At 33.5% G+C, this 2,971-nt stretch overlaps 1 protein-coding gene across 1 annotated transcript; it reads left to right on the forward strand.

Moving 5' to 3' along the window:
• Positions 1 to 1,228: 1,228 nt before the first annotated feature.
• Positions 1,229 to 2,504, forward strand: LOC108481162 (auxin-responsive protein IAA29-like). Its single transcript, XM_017784324.2, has 4 exons — positions 1,229 to 1,734; positions 1,818 to 2,053; positions 2,134 to 2,218; positions 2,295 to 2,504. Exons 1-4 carry the CDS (start codon positions 1,400 to 1,402, stop codon positions 2,344 to 2,346), a joined length of 708 nt encoding a protein of 235 aa, XP_017639813.1. The 5' UTR covers positions 1,229 to 1,399; the 3' UTR covers positions 2,347 to 2,504.
• The last annotated feature ends 467 nt before the right edge of the window (positions 2,505 to 2,971 follow it).

Consider the following 2,971-nt stretch of genomic DNA (forward strand, 5'->3'; position numbering starts at 1 on the left):
CTTATTTTCCTTTCACATACCTTGTTGCTAGTGAACAATATCTTAAAAATTATTGTGAATGAAATAACAATAAAGTGACTATTTTAAAAAATTATACTATCGAAAATGATTAAATTGATAAAAAAAATTTAAAATAAAAAAAATAAAATTGATGCCATTTTAGGGTACCCTCCTACCTGATGATGAAACCAAAGACGCGTCGATAATCCTTTTTAATGCATAGGGAAATGAAGAAAGAAAAAAGGGTGGCCCTTTCTGTAGGTTTGACTATCAATTTTGTACCTAATCAGGAATTAAAGTCTTCTTCTTTTTTAATTTCAATCTCATAAATACCCTAATATTTTCTCACTCTCCCTGTACCTCATTGTTTCACATGAATCTGCACAACCACTCAACTCCCACTTTGGGTTTTAACCAATGCAGTATTGAGACCTAAATATCTGCTACTTCAAATAAAAATGTTAAATTTAATTGTTAAGGTTTATATTTTTTATCATTTTGATATTTATTTATTTATAATTAAATTTAATCTTAATTTTTAAAAGAGTTAAATTTGACATTAACCTTTTAAAAGAGTCAAATAATTTTTTAAACAAAAATATTGATTAAAATGTTAAATTTTTAAATATGATAGCCCACATAATAATCTCCATGTAGTTTTTACTTTTTTTTAAATTTTTTAATAAATCTTAAATTATTTTTGATGTAACGTATAAAATAAATAGTGTTATGTCGAGCGAAATATATGAGAATTGTCACACGGATTTTCACAACAACATTATTAAAAGTTAATGTTTTAGTCTACATTTTGGTTAAAAATAATTTAATTCTTTTTTAAAAAGTTATTAGTCAAATTTAACTAAAATAATAATAAAATTAACAAAATAAATATAAATGTTAAAGATTAAATTTGAGATTATACCTAAAAATAATAATAATGTATTATCTTAATAGAAGTTAAAGTTTCAGTGTTGGTGTAGAAGTGGGCGTTAAGAGTTGAAAGAAAGGCGGGGAAAACATAGGGAAGAAACTCCCAGTTTTGGTGCGCGTGAAATGGTTTGGCGGTGTAGTGAGCAAAGGTACAGAAAACAATGGGAGAAGCAACCAAAAAAAGGAAGAGAAAGAGGGGACAAATAGGTCGGCTAAAAGTGAAGCAAAACATGGACCCACTTCACCAAATACTACCCTCTGTCTGCTATGTGTCCCCATCCCTCAATCTCACCCTTCTTCTTTATATTAAAATCCCCCCCTCCCAACTTTGTTACCAATAAACCTAGATTACTATTGCACTCTTTGCTTTGCTTTCCTTCTCTCAAGGCTAATAGCATTTGTCATTTAAAGTTGGGTTTTTTTTTTTGGGAGGAAATCTTTGTTTTTTGTTGTTTGTTGTGTGGTGTGCATGGAGCTCCAACTGGGACTCTCTCTTCCATCCACTCCTATTTTTCCTTTCAAAATGTTGGACCTCAACAGCTATGGTTACGAGCTTAGGGAGGGTTTGGGTCCATTTGGCATTAATGTTAACAACAATTGCGGCAGTTGCAGCAGCAGCTGCAGTTCTAGCAGTAGCGGCGGTGCTGATGATGGTGGTGGTGGCACCAAAAAACGACGACTCCTTGATGAAGAGAATCGAATTGTTCCTAAAACGTTGCCTCTTTTGTTTTGGACAAACCAACGACCTAATGATGAAGATGAGCCGAAAGATGTCGACGACCACTCTTCTTCTGCCATTTTCAAGTACTTCACTTTCCCTTTCATCTCCTTTTTCTTTTTATTTCGTGCGTCTGTCTGTTATTGAATTGAATCTTTGGTTTTGATAGGAATGATGGAGAGGGTTTAGTGGGGTGGCCACCAGTGAAAGCATGGAGGAAGAAGGTGCGGCGCCGCGTAGCCAATGTAAGGGCGGCGGTGGAGAATAGCTGTGGTGGTAGGGCTTCAAGTTCAACGTACGTGAAGGTAAAGATGGAAGGAAATGCAATTGCCAGGAAAATTGACATTAGTCTTCACCACTCCTTTGAATCGCTCACAACCACCCTGATGAGAATGTTTGATATATGTAAGTATATATAATAAAACAAACCCTATAGACCTTGCTTCAATTCAATCCTAGTTTCAAACATTCTTGTTTGGTAACAGCTGATGAGAATGGGCAAAAGAGCTTTAAACTCACTTATCTGGACAGAGAAGGAGACTGGCTGCTTGCTGAAGATGTTCCATGGAGGTAACTTTTTCCTTGTTATTTTATTTTTCCTGTTTGGTTACATAAAAGCTGATGAAGAAGTTTGGGTTATTTTCAGGACCTTCATTCGATCCTTGAAATACATCAAATTAATTCGAAGCAGATGCTAATAAGTTAGTGATGGGATGGATGAAACTTGAAAGAATGGTCATGGCCTTTTCAATTTTGCTTCAATGTAAACATATAGTAAATGAAACACTAGTTGTTTAAGACACAGGTATGTAGATTTGAGTGCAATAATGATACCCTGCTTCAATTATTCCAAAAACCTTCCCTGCCAACTTCATCAGCCTTTGAATATTTCTTAAACATGAATCTATTTTAAATGCCTTCTCATTTCTCTTTACCCAAAATTCCATTTTTCAACTAAGACTGAAATTATGAGAACGAATCAAAATAAGTGCTACAATTCTATTGATTTGATAAATGCATACTCTGTTTCGATACACCTCTCAAAATCATGATATTGTATATATATGAATATGAAAAATTAAATAAAAATAAACTACTTTTTTTTTTTATTAAATTGAAAGAGGAACTCATTAATTATCCTTTATAAATACTTTGGACTTAAATTCAAATATAAAAGAAAAGGAAATAAAGCAAAGTTGGTCCAAATCCAAACTCTAATGGGATACCCATACCATAACGTGGGCCGTCACTTATAAAGTAAACAACTTGGCCTACCAAGTCAGGATACATTCTTCTACTTGGATGCTCCACCAATTTCGTTCC

Source organism: Gossypium arboreum, chromosome 7 (assembly GCF_025698485.1).
Source record: "Gossypium arboreum isolate Shixiya-1 chromosome 7, ASM2569848v2, whole genome shotgun sequence".
Lineage (NCBI taxonomy): Eukaryota > Viridiplantae > Streptophyta > Magnoliopsida > Malvales > Malvaceae > Gossypium > Gossypium arboreum.